The 16,357-nt window shown below is 52.7% G+C and overlaps 1 protein-coding gene across 2 annotated transcripts; it reads right to left on the bottom strand.

Annotated features, from left to right (window-relative positions):
• Nucleotides 1-414: 414 nt before the first annotated feature.
• Nucleotides 415-16,121, bottom strand: Acvrl1 (activin A receptor like type 1). 2 transcript variants are annotated; one of them, XM_057791824.1, is made up of 10 exons: nt 16,060-16,121; nt 10,302-10,400; nt 9,295-9,546; nt 8,957-9,165; nt 8,674-8,773; nt 7,843-7,989; nt 7,300-7,575; nt 6,516-6,713; nt 3,878-4,008; nt 415-2,320 (listed from the first exon to the last, which is right to left on the bottom strand). In XM_057791824.1, exons 2-10 carry the CDS (start codon nt 10,363-10,365, stop codon nt 2,186-2,188), a joined length of 1,512 nt encoding a protein of 503 aa, XP_057647807.1. In that variant the 5' UTR covers nt 10,366-10,400; nt 16,060-16,121; the 3' UTR covers nt 415-2,185. The 2 variants fall into 2 exon arrangements, with proteins under 2 accessions (XP_057647807.1, XP_057647806.1); XM_057791823.1 differs by lacking the exon at nt 16,060-16,121 and adding an exon at nt 15,581-15,710.
• Nucleotides 16,122-16,357: the final 236 nt, after the last annotated feature.

The raw sequence follows: 16,357 nt of genomic DNA, 5'->3' as shown, positions 1-16,357 counted from the left end.
TCTGAGTAAGGACCCAAAAAGCTCCTTTGCTAGGTGTGGCTTCCAGACACAGTCCCTACAGCCGAGAAAAGCTGAGCGCACGCACGCAAGCACACACGCTGCAGTGTGGATAAGGAGGAGGGCCTGGGCCTGGGCCTGCTGGGAGGAGCCAGGCGGCTCCGCGAGGCGGGGGTTGGGGGTGCGGCCTTGGGCAGCGCGTTGGCCAGCAGAGGGCGACGTGGCTGGCTGGCGTGGATCAGGTTGCTTCCTACCCTGAGAGAGATCTAAAGTTTGAACCTCAGCGCGGTTCTAGTTCTAGAGCGGTCTTGTCCAAGGGCAATTTGGTGATGTGTGCTTCGGGTTCTCTCTGGACCTCTGCAACTGGACCACTGCGGAGGTACTAGCCTTAGAAGATGTAGCAGAAACTCATGGGGCAACTAAGGTTTATTCAGGCCCTACGACCTGCATTCACCAGCTAAATGCTCCCATAAACTGTAACTTTAAGTACAGAAAGGCAGGTTTCATCCATACATCTGCACTTAGAAGCATTTGGACATAGCTGTCCCTAGAGAGCCCCTTTCTTTTCTAAGTCCCCGTCAGGCAAACCGTCCTTCCGCAGCTCTCCGCTTAGGATTTCCTAGCCCTGGAAGAGCTGCTGTCTTCAGTTTCTGGCTGTGGAGTCCAAGGAGGAGTTTGTTCCCAAGTCCAGTAGAAATAAAATCCTCCAGGCGGGAAGGCGATTCCCTGGCTGCAGTCACCAGAGAATCATCCACTGTGCCCCACTGGTCTGGGAAACGCTGGTCTACCTTCTGTTTTCATATAGTTTCATTTCCTGGTTCTCCTTGGTCCTTGTACATTGAGAAAAACGATGATGGGAGGACATACAACAGAGACACTCATGGGGAGTGTGTGTGTGTGTGTGTGTGTGGCCAGCTAGGCCAGGTCTTCCTAAAATTGAGGATGATCTTGTCTCTTGCCTGAGCCCCCCCCCCCCCAAGCCTTGCTGTAAACCACTTCTCTTCAGTCTATCCACCCAGGCTTCATTTGCCCTTGTCAGCACATGAGTGTATACCCCTCACATGTCTAAATACCAGGCTTCTGGTGTTGTTCTAGGCCAGGTTCTCCTGAGGTCCACTTTCTGGGGCCTGGACGAGTCAAGGCCAGGAGGGAGCAGAACCCTGGTAGCTGGAGGCTTCTTGACAAGAGCCAAGTTTCTTTTCAGTCTTGGAAACCACTCCTGAGTCCTGGGACAAAGAAGGCCAAGCCACAGAGGGAGTCAGAGGGTCCAGTGCTGCCGCGTCCCAGGGTGGCCACTAGTATAGCTGCAGGAAAGAACTGGGGTTTGGAGAGTGGACCAGGAGCTGCTTTAGGTTGTCCTGGACCCAGAGTTATTCCACACCCCAGCTTGAGGCAAACGACTGGGGAGGGGGACAGGAGCAGTTGATGACTGATGGACTGAGCTTTTATGCATGCTGAGCTTCAGCGAAAATCGGGGTCAGAGAAGCCTCAAAGGATACCCGGGCCAAATCTAAGATCTTAAGACAGACAGGTCCCTCTTCTATCGAACAGAGCAATGCTGGCTCTTCTCCAGCAATTTCGACCTTCCTTCTCCTCAGAAGACCCTTGGATTTTGATACCCTCATGAGTCAGCTGGGATGGTAAGGGGACAGAGGGTGGCAGGATCAGGTGCCACTTCACCTGAGAGACTGGCATTCAATAGTCAGTGTCTAGTCAGGAAAGGCATCATTGAAGTGATAAAAACCCACAGTGAGAAACTGAGGCCGCTGCGTCTCTCCCACTGGGCCCTGGCACGATGGAGTGTCTGCTGAAGCTGGACAGGGCCCCGTGCCATTCTGGCAGCTCCGGTGGGGCAGAAAGGTTGACCAAGGGTAGGAGAGATTGCAAGCTCAGGATTTGAGCCCGGGGTTCTCTGGCTTGGCTACCCTGCCCTGGGAGTGGCAGGGGTGTAGTCTGCTGGCTTTGGGGATGGGAAGTCCATCCAGGCGTCAGAGAGCCCGCCACTTTGAGCAGGCCAGACAGAGGCAGATCGAATTTCAGCCCAGTTGTATTTTTGACTGGATGGGCTGGGGGCCAAGCTGGGCAGGCACACACAGGACAGCGTGCACACTTGCACTACCTCTACCCAGATAGGGTTCATCTTCTACCTCACCACACGCCTCAGGTGAAGGAGTCCAGCGACCCTGGGCTAGTGAATCACTTTGGGCTTCTCTGGGTTGTGGCTGAGCTTCTGTAAAGTCTTCTTGATGCGCAGCGCGGTGAGGCGAGCAGAGGGGTTGGGGTACCAGCACTCCCGCATCATCTGGGCCAGCCCGGAGAGGACCTGGGGGCGGGGGTGAGAGACAGGCAGAGGAGTCAGAAGATGGAAAGGAGGCAGAGGGAGAGGAAGCAATGGCTCAGTGTGGGAGACATAGGAGGAGAAAGGCCAGGCGGGGGGCGGGGGGGGGAGAGAAAGGCAAGAAACGAAAGAGAGTGGAAGGGAGAAGGCAAGGGTGAGAAGGTGGCAGCAAGCCAGCAGGAGAGCCCACCCTGGTGAAGCACAGGGTACCATGAGTGACCGAGAGTGTGGCAAGGGTGGGCCTCTGTCCAGGAATGAGCCTATCCCAAGAAGTTCAGTGGCCCTTGGATGTGGCAACCTGTCTCCTCCGGCTCCTGAGAGTGAGTATGTGCGTGTGCACAGGAATGCATCTATGCGGCCTCTGATGTATACATGCATATATTCATTATCTTTCAGTAAAAATTCACTGAGTGCATCCAGTTACTAAGTGGAAATATTAGAATGAGAAGTAGAAGGGGCTTCTTGAAAGGAGCCGGGCGCGGGGGGGTGGGGGGGGTAGGAGAGGAGAATGAGGTGGATGTGATCAAAATACATTATGTTTGCATGAAATTGAAAGGAGAAATTTATATTGGGTTTTGTTGTTGTTGTTTTTCAAGACAGGGTTTCTTTGTGTAACCTGTAGACCAGGCTGGCCTTGAACTCAGAGAAATCCACCTGCCTCTGCCTTCTGAGTGCTGGGATTAAAGGTGTGAACCACCACCGCCTGGCTTGTTTTTGTTTTTTGAGACAGGGTTTCTCTATGTCACCCTGGCTGTCCTGGTATTCACTCTGTAAACCAGACTGGCCCTTGAACTCTGCAGATCCACCTGCCTCTGCCTGAGTGCTAAGATTAAGGCCTGTGCTGCCACACCCAGCTCTTTTTTTTTTAAATTTATTTATTATATATACAGTGTTCTGCCTGCATACCAGAAGAAGGTACCAGATCTCACTATAGAGGGTTATGAACCACCATGTGGTTGCTGGGAATTGAACTCAGGACCTCTAGAAGAGCAGCCAGTGCTCTTAACGACTGAGCCATCTCTCCAGTCCCACCCTCAGCTTTTTAAAGGGCTACATAATAAGACTTCTGTCTCAAAAAAAAGGGTAAGCTAAAAAACAGAATTTTTGTCCTCATGGTACCAAGAGTCTGCCTAGATGTATATGTGTGTACATGTCTGAGAGTGAGTATTTAGAAGCATTTTATTATATTATATATATGTGTATATATGTAATGTATGTTTTTATATATACTTGTATTGCTTTGTGTAAGTGTGGAATATCTTGAAAAAAAATCAAAATCAACAAGAAAAATCTGATAGGAGAAATTTAGCATAGGCCTTCTGATTCTCATGGGTAAGGAAAAAGGTTCTAAAAATCTTACACTGACCAGAAGATCCAAGAAGGGTGAGCGATTCACAAGCTGGGTGTGTAGGGGGAACACCCAGGACACCCAAGATCTATCCAGGAAGCACAGGATCCTGAATCCAGAACTCCCAGCTGAGAATCAACCCGTCCCAGGCCAATCCCAGCCCAGCTGCAGCCCACCCCCCACAGAGGCCTTACCGGATCTGCGGCCAGCCGGTTAGGAATGGTGGGGGTCTGTTGGTCAACACACACCACCTTTTTCATGTCTTCAAAGCTGGGGTCATTAGGTACCATGTCATAGAAGGGCGGCCTGTAATCCTCCACAATGCCTGGGGGTTCGAGGGGGATAGTGTGATCACTTGAGACTTAGGGAGACCAGAGAGCACCCAGGGGAAAACTTTGCCTGGCCTCTGTCCCAAGGGACCTGGAGCTAAACCATATTGCTTGCTAAAGGTCCAATCCTACAATGTAATCCCTGTCCTACAATGTAACAATTGTACGCATAGCACAGAATTACTATGTATTTTGTACTTCCCAGGTGGTGTTTGCCTTAAGAAGCACATGACACACTTTCCCACTAGTCCTCATGATAGCTCTATGCTGTGTGCATCCTGGATGAAGAGACTCAGGCTAAGAAGCACTCTACTCAGGTTGCCTAGCCAGTCACAGCAGACTCAGGACTTAAAACCCATCTTAGCTTCCTAGGCAGGATCGCATTTCCATCGTCCTCAGCTGTCTTCCATCCTGGACCTGGGTAGCCTGGGTACCACTCCCTGATTGGTGATACTGATGGCTGGTATTCCAGAGCACTTCCTGTGTGCCAGGCAGGGTCCTTGGTGCTGGGCACGGACCTCACAGCAGCCCGTAGGGACTGTAGCACTGTAGTTCTCCTTATTAGCCAGAACAGCTCTAAAGACAGTGACTTGTCTCTAAGGATCGACAGGTAGTGAGCGACTGAAGGCCAAAATCCTACACCAAATCCCATGCTTCTGACCTCTCAGCTACATCTATGGTAGGGCTGAAACAGGGACAAAGGACAGAAAAGACACCTATCCTAAGAGGAAATGATTTATTCCCTGGTTCATAGCATCTAATCTACTCCCTATCAGGGAAGGCTCATCCCTCTGCAGACCCCACAGCCAGCAGCATCCCCACCCTGTGTTATCCCAAGGGCACCGAAACAGGAGCCCTTTTGAAAGGTATATCTGTGGGGTCAGAGGCAGTCTCGTGCCTCTTCCTGCTTCCCAATCCTAGGCTGTTTTTGTGACCATGTAGGCCACAACTTCAATGAAGCCTTCACCAGCTGTTCTCCCCACGGCAGTCTTCCAGGCCGCCCCTGTGCCGCTGGCGCCCTAATCAGTGATTTGCAGAGGCCTGAGCGAGTCTAATGAGCCTTTAATCAGTGCCGGGGCTGACACCAGATTACAGTGTTTATAATGCGCCCGGAGTCTGTGTGGGGCTGACAGAGCTTCCCCTCCACCCAGGGAGCCCAAGGCCGATCCACCAGTCCTTCCTTTCCTGCCTATAGCCAGGCCCAAGAGTTCTTTGGTTTCATCGAGGTGCCCCTTCTCTAGCTCCAGCCTCACATAGCTGACTTTAGCGGTTCATGCCCAGGGACTGGAACCCCTGGAGACTCTAGGAGAGTGAGGACACCTGGGTCTCTGCTATCAACAAGTGACCACTGAGGAAAGATGAAGTTGCAAAAGGCTGGCTTCTGGTAGATGTCCAGGAAGTGACAGCATCTCTGCTCCCAGGGAGCAGGGCTCTAGTCTGGTCCAGGGATTGTCCTAATCTTTCTGGACTCCTGGCAACCGTGGTCATGGACAGCCTCCAGGAAAGCTAACATTGCAGCAGTTAGCCTGTGCTCCTCCATCTACCCCGAGACTGAGAGGCCATCAACCCAGGTTGCACAGGGCAGCAAGCACAGGGCGAGGGCTTCTGCCAGCCTCTCCCAGTTAAGGTCTCCCACGGTAATCGACTGTTATAACGAGGCTGCAATAGACAGGCAACACAGATACCAGATAGCTTACGTGTGAGCAAAGAAGTCAAAGAATTAAGGGTCAACATTTAATTGTCACGGGACAGAGGACACTGGCCCAGAGTCAGGTGGCTGGCTTAAGTCCTGCTGCTGCCTCTAGCCAGCTATAACCCTGCCTCTTAGACTCTTCTTTATAAAATGGAATAATATTACACAGGCGCTTTTTCACGATGACCGCTAATATTTAGCTCTAGGCACTATCTGTTTTTTTTGCTTCTTTCATTCTTTTTTATTTTTATTTCTTTTTAATTTTTGTCAGGGTCTCTCTGTAGTCCTGGATGATCTGAAAATCACTATTTATATAGACCTGCTGGCCTTGAACTTGGGGCAATTCTTCTGCTTCCTGAGTACTGAGATTATTAAGTGTGGGCCACTAAGGCCAGCTTCTAGATATTGTTCTAAATACTTAATTTGGATCATCTCTGCAACTGCAGCAAGCATTCTACCACTGAGCTGTATCCCCCAGCTCTGGGATTTTTATTTATTTATTTATTTCTAACTCAAGACTTCAGGGCCAGATCCACACTCTCACAGGCTCAGAGGAACCTTAAAAGTCCATCTGTGCTGAACTAGTTGATAAACAGCAGTAACGGAATGCTGGGAGAGCTAGTCTCAAACCCTCAGGTCACAGGCACCAGCCCCCCACCTCCCATAATCCCCCAGGTCACACACCCTCCTCCCATCCCCCACCCCTAAGGAAGCCAAGTCTCTATCTATTACATGCAACACACACACACCACAAACATACACACACACACGCACAGACACACATGCACGCTGCATATGGTGGGCCCTCACCATTGATGATGGTCCGCCGGGCAATCTCCCACAGCACTAGGCCGAAGGCCCAAACGTCCGTCCACTTGTATGACTCAAAGCAGTCGGTTCGGATCTGTTCATCCAGCACCTCGGGTGCCATGTACCTCTTGGTTCCCACTCGGGGGTTGTTGCCAATGTCCAGGTAGTCACTACCCTGGGAGTGCATCACAGCCAGTCCTGTGGGTATTTGGCTTGTCAGTCCTCCAGGGCACCCACAGAGGACGGCCACTCCCATCCAGGGGAGCCCGGGCTAGAGTCAGATGCAGTGAGGACAGAAACAGACACAGAGGAGCAAGGCAATGGAGACCTGTCCCGAGACGGCCTGGAATACAGACAGGGCCAGAGGGGAACTTCTGTCCCATGTACCCTTTGCTTTATACCGCTCTCAAGGTTCCCAAGAACCCAAAGGCAAAGTAGGCATTATGATGCCCATTTCACATCGTAGAACTTCAGTCAGAGTAAGGCGTTGCTGCCTCCCCATCCTCTTTCTGGAAGTAGAGTGAATGGCAGAGGAGTCTGGGCTGGAAACAATCTGTTTGTTTTGAGACAGGGTTTCTCTGTGTATCCCTGGCTGTTCTGGATCTCACTCTGTAGACCAGGCTAGCCTCTAACTCAGAGATCCACCTGCCTCTGCCTCTGCCTCCCGAGTGCCCCGCTAGGAAACAGGTTTTAAAGCGCTAATTCTCTCCCCCACAGAAACAGGCAGAACTGAGCATGCGAGCCCCACCCACCTGTGAAGCTCCGCCCCTCCAGTCCTGCTCACCCAGGTCTGCAATGCAACATTGCAAGTTGCTTTTGACCAGCACATTGCGGCTCTTGAGGTCACGATGGGCGATGGCTGGTTTGCCTTGAGTGCCAAAGATCTCTACATGCAGGTGTGCCAGGCCGCAGGCCGCGGACACGGCTAACTTCAGGGCCAACTGGGGCTCCAGCGTCTGCCTCTGCAGAAAGTCATAGAGGGAGCCGTGCTCGTGGTAGTGGGTGATGAGCCACAGCTGCGTGCTGGAGTTGCGCGAGGTCATGTCAGAGGCGATGAAGCCTGTAGGTAAAAGGATGTGATTCCGTCAAAATGTTGAGGAGGAAGGAGTGGCGGGGGTGGTGAGGGGAAGCTAAGGCTGAGGGGCTGCGGGGGGCGGGGGGGGGGGGGGCAGAGGTTGATGACATGGCTGGAGTCAGAGGTTAAAGGTTGAAGGGGTTTGGGAGTCACTCAGGGTTAGACCAATACCCCGCGTTCTGTCTATTCCAGTCCTGAGCTAAGGGGCTTGGGACACCTAGGCCTGGAATAGCAGACATGTCCTCTCCTTGCCTAGGATGTTGTCGTGCCTAAGCAGAACTGTGTTGTAGATCTCCGTCTCCCGGAACCAGGACTGTTCATCCCGTGAGGAGAAAATCTTGACAGCCACACTCTCGCCGTGCCATGAACCCCGCCACACCTCGCCATATCGGCCCTTTCCTAAGCCAATGACCAAGGGAAGAACAAGGGTCACACACTAGACACACAACAGCCCTACAAGCCCCACCCCCAACTCTGAATGCTGCAAAGACACCTTCTGCAAATCCTGAGTTTATTTTTGACTTTTTTTTTTCAGACACGTTCTCATTGTGTGTCACTGGCCAACTTGGAACTTGCCATATAGACCAGGCTGACCTTGAACTCACAGAAATCTGCCTGCCTTTGCCTCCTAAGTGTTGGGATTAAGGCATATGCCACCACATCCAGCTTTTAAACTTCTTAAAATTACATTTATTTATTTGTATGTGTGCATGTGTTTAATGCACACGGACTAGGATCACATGTGTAAGTCAAAGGGCAACCGTGGAAGACGGTTCTCTCCTTTCACCAAGTCCATACCAGGGTTAGGTTTAGGCCCTCAGGCTTGGTAGCACGTGCCTTCACCTTCTGAGCTATCCTGCTGTCCCCAAACCCGAATTTCTACATAACTTAATCCACATCCTGCCCCAGATTTGGGCTACCCTTAGGTTATCATAACTGTCCTTGCAGAAGAACGTAACCTTGAGGCATAACCAACCCGTGTCCTGCCAAGTGGCTGGCCCCACTTGTGATCCTGGAAGCCAAGAGCTTCCTGATCTCTCCAGGGTTACCGGAGCCTTTAGTCCCTGGCTACTCATTGCTTACCCACACACTCCACCAGTGCGACCTGCCGGGCTACTGTCCTCTGCACCAGGAAGGGGAGTCCCGAGCCACTGCCAGTGGTGCAGTCGCTGTCCAGGAAGTCCTAGGAATACCAAGTAGCCACTGAGTGGCTGCCATCAGCCACAGCCCCTTTCTCCACTCCCTACCTCTGTCCCACTGTTGGGGCACTGCCTGATTCTCACTGCCGTCTTTGGGTGACCCCCTGATACTGGTGCTCCTGTTTACATACCCACCCTCCAGGTCCCAGGTTGTCCCAGGTCCATACCCCCAACATGCTGTCTCCCTGTTCGGACGCCTTCAGGATGAGGCTGGACTCGCCCAGGTCACTGTGCAGACCCTGCTGCTTCTCCTGCCTTCGCCGGACATGCCACAAGCCCAGAGCACCCAAGACCACCAGGACTAGCAAGGCCAGCACGGGACCCAAGATCAGAGGCAGGTAGGTATTTGTTGACCCCTCCGAAGGAGTTGGGGTGGCTGGGGAGAGAGGGATATTGAGTCCCAGCTCCACCAGGCCAGCTCTCTTGGCCCTGACTGTTAGATCCCAGCATCCCACCTCCCCACACCCTCTCAGATGCGGAAGAGCGGAAGAGCCTCTGGACGTACCCTCCAGCACCAAGGTCACATTGTGGTTGCAGAAGGATCGATAGCAGCAGTGGTGATTGAAAGACTCTGTGGGGCGTCCCAAACAGAGTTCCTGGTTCATGTTCCCGCAGCCCCGAGAGACCTGGGGGTGCCCTCCCTGTTCGCGAACCAGCACCACTGTGCACCATGCCCCCTGACAGGTTGGTTTCTTGCAGTGTGGGCTCTCACAAGTGCAGTTCACCAGCCGATCCCTGGAGGCCTTTACCACACCTCCTGGAAGACACAAGAGAAATCCAGGCACTTCCTCCTACCGTCCTGTCCCTTCTGATCTCACAGGCAAACCCTCAGGACTTGGTCTTTAATGCCACCCACTTGCTGTCCTTCTCTAGGAGACTTACCCCCAGCCACACAGGCAGTGGAGACTGTGAGAAGGCAGCTTTGGTCTACTGCCTGTGCTGGGAGTTCTTCTCCCTACTACAGGTCCTGCTCTGGTCCCAGACTCTCCCTGTTCACACCCCTATTGCCTCCACCCAAGATGTAGGTTCTACCCAGCAAGGAACTTCAGCCTACAAGTCAAGATAAAGAGGAGATTGGAGCTGGTGAACTATTCCATAGGAGCCTACCCTCTACCCTCTTAGGCTCCTGGGGGACTAGTCCATAGGAGTCACCCTCTACCCTCCTGCTAGGATCCTGGGGGACTAGTCTACAGGAGTCACCCTCTACCCTCTTAGGCTCCTGGGGACTAGTCTATAGGAGTCACCCTCTGCCCTCCTGCTAGGCTCCTGGGGACTAGTCTATAGGAGTCACCCTCTGCCCTCCTGCTAGGCTCCTGGGGACTAGTCTATAGGAGTTACCCTCTGCCCTCCTGCTAGGCTCCTGGGGACTAGTCCATAGGAGTCACTCTCTACCCTCTTGCTAGGCTCCTGTTCTCAGCTTCTCGGATCCAGCCCCAGCCAAAGCTGAGCTGAGCCCAGATGGCCTTCCTCCATTCAGGCCCCTGTTTCGCACACTGCCCCTCCCATACTCACCCTTGGTTAGGCCCAAGGCCACCAGCAGCATCAGAAGGCCCTTTCTGGGGATCTCTGAGGTCATGGTCCTTGGAGATAGGAGCAGAGATGCGGTGAGATCTGCAAAATGTGACAGCTGTGGGTGACCAAGGTCCCCTCCTACCAGGAGGAAACCACTGGGAGTATTTCTGGGGGGGGAGGCAGGGAAGCCACCTCCCCACTCCTACGGCTGACTTTAGGGCGGGGCCTGCAAGGGAAGTCCTGCTTCACTTCCCCATGGAAACCATCTGTTGGGGGTGAGGGTGGAGAGCGAGTTTAAATGATGTGAGCCAGAGGGCATCCCGGCTCTGTGCCCCACTGCTGGGTTCCGACAGGAGCAGACTGGGGTGGGCAGCACAGACGGTCACTGCTATAGTGGAAGAACACGTCTTTCCTAGCTCCCCTCTGTCCTCTGCCACTTGCCAACCCCTCCAGTCTCCACCCCTGCCCACCCTTTCCCAGTGCCCCCCACCCCCATGCCTGGCTGCTTCAAACATAAACAGGCTCCTGTCTTCACTTCCTGCCATTCAGGGTCCCGCCAGGCCGGCAACAGGAATCAAGATTGTTTAGATTGAAGTCTGGATAGGACAGGCTGGAGTCACGCACAGCAGGGAGCCCAAGGCAGGCTCGAAGTAGAACAGGGTCTAAAGGGGGCACCTGGAGCTGGGACCTTACAAACCACCAACCCCAGCTCCAGTTTTATGATTTTTTAAAAATTTCATTCATTATTATTGTGTCTGTGTTTAAGGGCCCCTGTGCCAATGCACAAGTGTGGAGATCAGAGGGCAATTCTGTGGAGTTGGTTCTCTCCTCTTACCTTTACATGGGTTTTGTCACCAAGTTTACGTGGCAAGCATCATCACCTCCTTAGCCATCTCTTTGTCCCGCTCCCCTCCCAGCTCTGGTTTTAGAGGAGAGAGTCAGGCCAGGGGAGGAGACTGGCCAGACTCCATTAGAATTGTCTTGCAAGCCGGGCGGTGGTGGCGCACGCCTTTAATCCCAACACTCGGGAGGCAGAGGCAGGCGGATCTCTGTGAGTTCGAGACCAGCCTGGTCTACAAGAGCTAGTTCCAGGACAGGCTCCAAAACCACAGAGAAACCCTGTCTCGAAAAACCAAAAAAAAAAAAAAAAAAAAAAAAAAGAATTGTCTTGCAGTAGCAAGAGTGGAGCACTAGTCTAGAACCTCTCCACCACTCTTCCTTCTCTGTGTCCTGAGCCAGTGGTGTCAGCCCCTGCCTGCATCCCCAGGCTTGTAGCAGCCATGCACAGCCTGTCTATGTCTAGGTGGAAAGAGTCTGTTCCCCCTCAGAGCCATCTGCCCCCCCTCTTTTGTCCTGGGAAAGGGTGTGGGAAGAGTCAGTGGTAATGGGAAGTGAAACACATTTGGGCCTTGCGAAGTTGCCTGATGTTTGACTCTTCAGAAGTTGGATGAGCACTGGGGAGAAGGGGATTCTGGTGCATGAATGAAACTCAGGACCCAAATCAACTAGGACTTTAGGGGCTGTACCAGCTTTCCCTTCACCAAGCCTCCGGACCAGAGGGTAGGTGCTGAGGCTGCGCAAAAAGGGCAGAAGTCAAAACACAGACTGTCTGAACGGCAGACGTAAAGGCTGAATCTCCAGCTAGGGAACTAACACATGGAATGACTTACGATAAGACATGAGAAGGGCTGGACATACGTGTCCTGTGATGTGTCATGAGAAGGGCTGGACATAACTTGTCCTGTGATATGACAGGAGAAGGTCTGGACATACAGTCACATAGACCACAGAGGCTCGTGTTCTAATCTTGGTACCAAACGAAGACCCAAGATGCTGAGGCTTTGGGAGCAGGATGTCTAGGGTCAGGCTGAGGGGCTTGGTGGGTCTTTCTGGCTAGTGGCAGCCCTGGCCTTCCTGCCTGGGTTTCCTCTGCTCCAGAGGCCCGGTCTAGGGGAGGAAATAGAGACCTGGGCTGTTGCAGCTGTGTCCCAGCCTCGGCCTGACCTCCTTCCTATTGCCCCTGCTAGAAGTCAGTTAGGATTCTGATAAGCACTCTGTAGGGGTCCTGAGGATAAATGCAGAGGGCGTGTCCTGAGGCCATGGGCATGAAGTCATTGGTGGCAGACTTCACCTGCCCAGAAAGTAGCTAAGGAGAGACCATGAGATGGGAACCGCTAGCAACAAGACATCCTGGGACATGCTACCAAACTTCTGCCTCCCTAACTGCCCCCATGTACCCCTTGCCGCTCTACTGCATCTCAGAACTTTATGCAGTGGGTTAACTAAGTAGTTCCTTTGATGTGTCACCCATTCAGTCTGTCTGAGACCAGCCAGAAATGTTCTTTGAGCAGGGTACAGTGATAAGGTGCCTGTGATCCAACACTCTGAAGGCTGCGACAGGAGAATGGGGGATGCCAAATGAACAGTTAAGATGTTGGGGTCAGCCTCGGTTACATAACAAGACCATGACTCCAAAAATCAAGAAAGAAGGGGATAAATAAATAAATAAAAGCATGCATTTGTAAACAGTTCCCCAGGGAATTCGGATCCATCTGGGATCAGATGCACCAGGTTTAGAGAACGGTGTCTGGCACAGAGCCAAACCTATCTCCTTTGTTTCCATTCTTTCCACATTGCTGGCTGGGTGGACATGGGCCACAGAGGGACGGGACCCTTAGCTCCTTCTAGGTGCCTCCCCATCAGCGAGCAACACAAGACCAGGGACTTGGAGACGCTGCTGCATGAGGGTAAGCATGGGTGTGGGAGAAAAGAACGTGCTCTGAACATCAGCAGCTTAGGGGAAGGTGGGCAGCCATGTGGAAGCCACTCCTGGTCCAGCCCTGGGAATGTGATGGCATGGATCAAGTCCCATCTCGGGTTAAGAATGGGGCCGGGGCATAATCTAGATCTTAGGGTTCTCTTTTACTCCTTAGCAAAATTGCATGAAAGACATGTGGACAGAAACATTGTTGCTGTTGGCCTGAAATCACAAGTATTAGACGACTTTCAGACATTAACTTAAGGCAGGGAAATCATAGCAGGCAAAGCACTCTTGTCCTTACTCTGCGGGCACTGAGCTCTACGGCTTGTCTCTGCGGAGCCTCACAACACTCCTACAGGAAGTGGGTGCTGAACATGACCGGGTAAACATGATAGATGGACAGCAAGTCCTTCCTCAATCATTGCTCTTCCTATTTGTCTGGAGCTAGGTGAGCCCAGGACAAGGTGTCTCTGGTCTCAGCAGACATTAGCAATCTGCCCCCCTGGTGTCCCTGACTGCTGCTCTCCTCGGCTTTCATTGCATAGTGTTGTCGTCGTGGCCCAGAAACTCTGTTCTTTGCCAGATTTCCCAGTGTTTGAGCCTCAGGTGTGTGCCTGGATGGTGGCTGTCAATCTTTTCTCCTGCTTCCACCAGCAGCAGGACTCTCCCACACTGACTGTCCCAAGGCAGAAAAGTGCTGGGAGAAGCTCAACTATCTTCCGCACTCAGCACTCACTGGGCCTCACTGCCCCAGCCGTTTGGATGGCTGCCTTCAGCATTTGCCTGCATGGTCTATCAACACAATGGTGGTGGGCTATAGCAGTGCAAGCCTGGGTTTTAGAGTCTTAGGCATCTGCAAAGTGGTACAGTGCAATGGTCCCCCCTTATCTGAGGTAAGGAGTCCCCAAACCACACTGACAGGGCCAAACTGCACGTCCTGTTCCTCTCTACTCATAACAAACCTATACTAAAGTTTAACTTGTATGTTGGGCACAGATGACATTAATATTAATAAGAAAATACTTTGTCCTTGAACTTAAAGGAAGCACCTTTAGCTTCTCCTTGTGTATCTGAGCTGTCAGCACCGCTGCACTTGCGCTTTGGGCTGTTAAGTGAAATAAAGGTTACTTGATCATAAGCACAGCGATACACAGTCAGCCTGATAACGCTGACAGCTACTAGGTGACTAACAGGCAGGTAACATACACAGCATGAAGTCATAGACAAAGAGATGATTCATATGACCGATGAGATGGGGATGATAATGAGATCTCACTACACTCTGGAGGCAGTGTGGATTTAAACCTTAAAAACCCTTCTTTCTGGAAGCTCCTGTGACTATTTTCACTCCACAGCTGACTGTCAGTGACTGAAATCCCCAGCAGGGAGACCACAGATAGAGGAGCCTCCTGTGGAGTACAGGGGTCGACTCTGGCTGACCAAGCCTCCACTACCTTTAGCTATGGGGTTGGCGCAAGATCGTGTGCCATTCCCGGGCAAATGCAGAAGTGTAACTTGGCAGTAAGTTGGCAGGTGTAAAAGATGCACTTGGTGTTACTGAAAGCTCAACCATCGTCAGGTGTGGTAGCACAGACCAGCGCTCAAGGGCCTCCTGAGGCAGGAGGATTGAGAATCTGAGGCCAGTTCTGTCTCAGAAAGAACAAGCCAGCCATGATGTCCCCTGGTCTCATTGACCAAAGCCTGAAGTAGGCTTCTCTTCTACAAGCTGGGCACAACAATCTCCCATGCTACATAGAATACTACATGCTACAAAGAAGGATAATTGAGAAGACAGGGGAACAAACAGTAGTGAGGGGTAAGAGAGGACAGACCCTGACTCTCACTGAGGCTGCTCATAAACAGAGGAGTGTGCCTAAGAAAGCCGCCAGCCCGAGCAGACCTCTCCAGAACGGGCTGACAGTCTAGGATCCCAGCCTGGGGAAAGTCTAGGATTCCCTTTGGCCTGGATGTAAAGGACACCCACGGCAGGGGAATTTTATGACCATCTAGGGTTAAAGGTGAGATTTGGGACACGGCCGTGTAATGACAAGTTCCTGAAGCAAGAGCTGGTCTGGAAAACGTGGGCTCCGTGAGGAGTTTCAACGGCATGGGGAAGTCACCCCTAGGTCAACCCAGCACCCTGGAGGGGCTGGAGGGAGCTCCCAGAGGGGAAGAATCCTTGGTCCCATTTTATTTTCTCAGATAAGCATAGAAGAGAGAGTTAAGTGAATGCATTGGAACTGGGTAAGGGAAGCTAAAGGCCTCAGGACAGTTAGCAAGAGTAAAAGTTTTTGATTTCCCATCCGAATTTGTCCAGCTCCCTCCCATTCTCAGGTGGGGTAACAGGCAGGTATGTGTTCACAACCCAAGGACTGCTGGCTCTCTTATTCAGCTAAAACTGAGCCCTCCTCTCACGAATCTCAGAGATCTCTGAGAGGTCGCTGAGATCTGCGCGAAGGAAAAGTCCGCTGAGACCAGGGATGGGTCACCCTGCTCGGCCCACGCGACCTTGACTCACCTTTGGAAGGGGCGGCAGGACCCCCGCCTCTCCTCCCCAGAAGCGGCTGGGATCTCACGTCCAGAGCCGGTCTGGAGCCGGGAAAAGGCTCGGTCCGCGCAGTAGCGCGGCGGCCTCCCGGGACTGGGAAGGGGCTGGAGCAAAAATGTTTCTTATTCTAGCTTCTTCCTGCCTGGCCCGGCTCCACCACTCCCTCCTAATAACCCGTTTCCTATTGCCCAGCACGCCTCCCGGCCGCAGGGCCTGGCGCTCCAGAGGGCTGCAGACCTCAGTGCGGCCGCCCCAGTCCCCCTCCCCCGAACTCGGGCCTTGGGGTCCCGTGGGTCCTGGGCAGGCCCGCGGGGACCCAGCCGGTAGCCAAGGCATCAGCCTGGGCCCCTAGAATGGATGAGGGAAGCGCTCACGGAGAGGCAGAAACCTGGATTCCGGCTCCAGAGGGAGCAGAGTGGGCACCTGGGGAGGGACATGCCCTTACCTACCTTACTCCAGGTGTTCGGGGAACAGCGCAGTGAGAGCTGAGTTTGGACTGGGAGGATTTGGTCAGTTGGCTCCGCCCTTTGGGATTCTCCAGGAGGCCTAAATCTTTCTGCCTACAAGCTCCTGCCCCTTCACCCTTAATACTTTCATTCCCTTCCCTCTTCTGCAGTCCTGTCCAATGTTCAGCTGAGAGCTAAAGAGGTCCAGATTGGTCCAGATAGTCTTAGTCTCATCTGAGCCCCTAAGGGCTTGGCAGTTGCCCTCTCCATCAGTGGAGGCCAGAACTGAGGGAGGCTGCTT

Source organism: Chionomys nivalis, chromosome 17 (genome assembly GCF_950005125.1).
Source record: "Chionomys nivalis chromosome 17, mChiNiv1.1, whole genome shotgun sequence".
NCBI classification, from domain to species: domain Eukaryota; kingdom Metazoa; phylum Chordata; class Mammalia; order Rodentia; family Cricetidae; genus Chionomys; species Chionomys nivalis.
The sequence above is the reverse complement of the archived record's forward strand: the minus strand, read 5'-3'. Positions and strand labels throughout refer to the sequence as shown.